The sequence below is a fragment of the Phaethon lepturus genome, unplaced genomic scaffold, assembly GCF_000687285.1.
Source record: "Phaethon lepturus isolate BGI_N335 unplaced genomic scaffold, ASM68728v1 scaffold25908, whole genome shotgun sequence".
NCBI lineage: Eukaryota > Metazoa > Chordata > Aves > Phaethontiformes > Phaethontidae > Phaethon > Phaethon lepturus.
In genome coordinates this window covers 8,902-11,169 of record NW_010560133.1, presented here as the reverse complement: position 1 = coordinate 11,169, position 2,268 = coordinate 8,902, and the positions used below count along the sequence as shown (strand labels likewise).

Here is a 2,268-nt window from a genome sequence, read left to right as displayed (position 1 = left end):
TTCCAGGAAATCAATCTAATATTCCTTTGAATGAGTTTCATTTAGGAACTACTCAGTTCACTTGAACTATCTTTTAAGCGCTTCAGCTGGATTTCAGTGCATCTTCTGAATAATAGTATAGGTTTAGGTTCAATTTGAGAAAGAATCTGACCTGAACTGGAGTTCAGTTAAAATTGAGGTTGGACACTTTAAATGATTCTAAAACATTTGTCGTTGGCGTTGGTTTTGTTCCTTGCTTGCATACATCTTTTCCCTGGAGACAGACAAATTGTCAATGAAATAGGTTGTCCGATCCAGGGTGGATGAACAGGAAATATCCAGGAAAAGAAATTCACTGAAACTTTGAAGTTGAATTCAGCATCCCTGATGTTAGCATGAGTGCTTGTTCCTATTTTGGTTATAGACATCAGAGAGATCTAGCAAATAGGAAGGTGGTAGGCATAGGAGCATAAATGGTAGATACTCTCTTTGAATTAGGACCTTTACTAGAAGGAAGTCACTATCTCAAGGCCACAATGTCTGCACTGTTTATCTCTAGAGTCCTAGCTCTGATCTGTTGAAGGACATTCCCTGTCTGTGGCTACAGTCATGAAGGGTACAGCTTACCTAAAATTCGATATGAAAGGATTTTCCCTGTACAAGTAGTCAAAGATAACTTCATAAAGATAATAATTGCAATCTGTTTTGTGCCCAGTTGTTATTTTGATAATTTGGGGAGAATGATGTCAGAGATTATCACCTTTTCATATTGTTAAGGGTAGCATTAAGTGGAGTTGATGTACATATGGGTAGTAAACACCATACTATTTGTCAGGTTAAATTACTTTGAAGGGGAGAAATGTGAGGTAGAGTGCATTCATACTGGTCATACCAACTTAAAGACACTCTTTTTTTTTCATGTTAAAGTTTATAGTCTGTTACACTACCTGAGATTACCAAAGGTGTAACTCTTGTAGAAGTCAGTCCAGGTCATGGTCACTATTTTCTCTTGTTTAAAAGTGCTGCACATTTCACATACGTTAAATAATATATAAGTAATAAAGTTCGGTGTATTTTTTTAATGTTGTGTTGTAAATGGATATGGCATTATACATAATAAGCCTATTAGTAAGTGCCTTAGCATGTAGGTGTTTAATTTATTAAACAGTTCCGTAGATTTTTCAGCTGCTGAACTTCACAGATACTCTGATAGCCCATCTGTGAGCTGTTTCAGTTCATCTCTTTGGCCTAAGAATAATACTTACTGTTTTTGTTAGACCAAGTCTTTCACTGCATGAGAGAGATGCAAATGACTAGATAAATGTCTAGAACACAGATTTCTAGCTGTGGTAATAATTTTAGAAAGATGTTATTTAGGATCAAAAATTTTTGTTTTAGTTTGTCTTTTTTGTTTAGTTTTAGTGTTAATGCTGTCTTTTCTTGTTAACAGGTTAAACAGCAGTGACATTGATGGAGAGCCTATGTATATTCAGATGGTAACGGCACTAGTTCTGCAGCTTATTCAGTGTGTGGTGCATTTGCCATCAACAGAAAAAGATTCTAATTCAGAGGAGGAACCAAACAAAAAAGTAAGATTTTTTTGAAGAACCATAATTATTTTTCTTTGTGCAGGAATGACTTTGTAGGTGTAATATTTTATGATGGTACTCTGGTAATTAAGCATTGTAATTTTATGTCTGCTGTAATTATTTGATGAATGAGAAATGATGATCTGGAAATCATATTTCTTTGTATGCTAAAATATTAGACAAATAAATCTTGTTATTTTTAGGTGGATCAAGATGTGCTTATTACTAACTCGTATGAAACAGCCATGAGAACAGCACAAAACTTCCTTTCTATTTTCCTTAAAAAGTAAGTATTGTTGCATTCTTTAGTGTATTGATGAAACCAACTCCAAATAAAATCTGTCACACCTTAAGACAAACCAAACCACTTCACAATGCTAAATGCCTACTAATAAAGCTACTTATAACAATATATTTTATAGATCTCTAAGAGAGCTACCTGTCTGGAAAAAAAATTTTATGGAACAGAAATTCTGCAGAGAGTTCTTCACACATTTAAGAATCTGTCTGCTAGTTTATGTAGGATCCTTTTAACAGGGGTCTGTTACTCATCTGAAGCATGGAAGAGAAGGCTGAGTAAATATTTAAGTGATGAAACTAGATTCTTTCAGTCGTCAGAATGACAAAGATATTTGTTATATATATAACCTAAAATTACTTTCATTTAGATAAAGTTAGGAATGTCAATAATTAGGAATGT

The 2,268-nt window shown here is 33.9% G+C and overlaps 1 protein-coding gene across 1 annotated transcript in view; it reads left to right on the top strand.

Annotated features, from left to right (window-relative positions):
• The window catches only part of LOC104625843 (nipped-B-like protein), a gene marked incomplete at both ends in the record, with an annotated part of 13,756 nt that overhangs the window by 2,760 nt on the left and 8,728 nt on the right, over positions 1-2,268 (top strand). The window contains 2 exons of the mRNA XM_010293587.1: positions 1,430-1,568; positions 1,772-1,854. Of these exons, the coding sequence (XP_010291889.1) occupies positions 1,430-1,568; positions 1,772-1,854 (222 nt within the window). The remainder of the gene's footprint in view (positions 1-1,429; positions 1,569-1,771; positions 1,855-2,268) is intronic.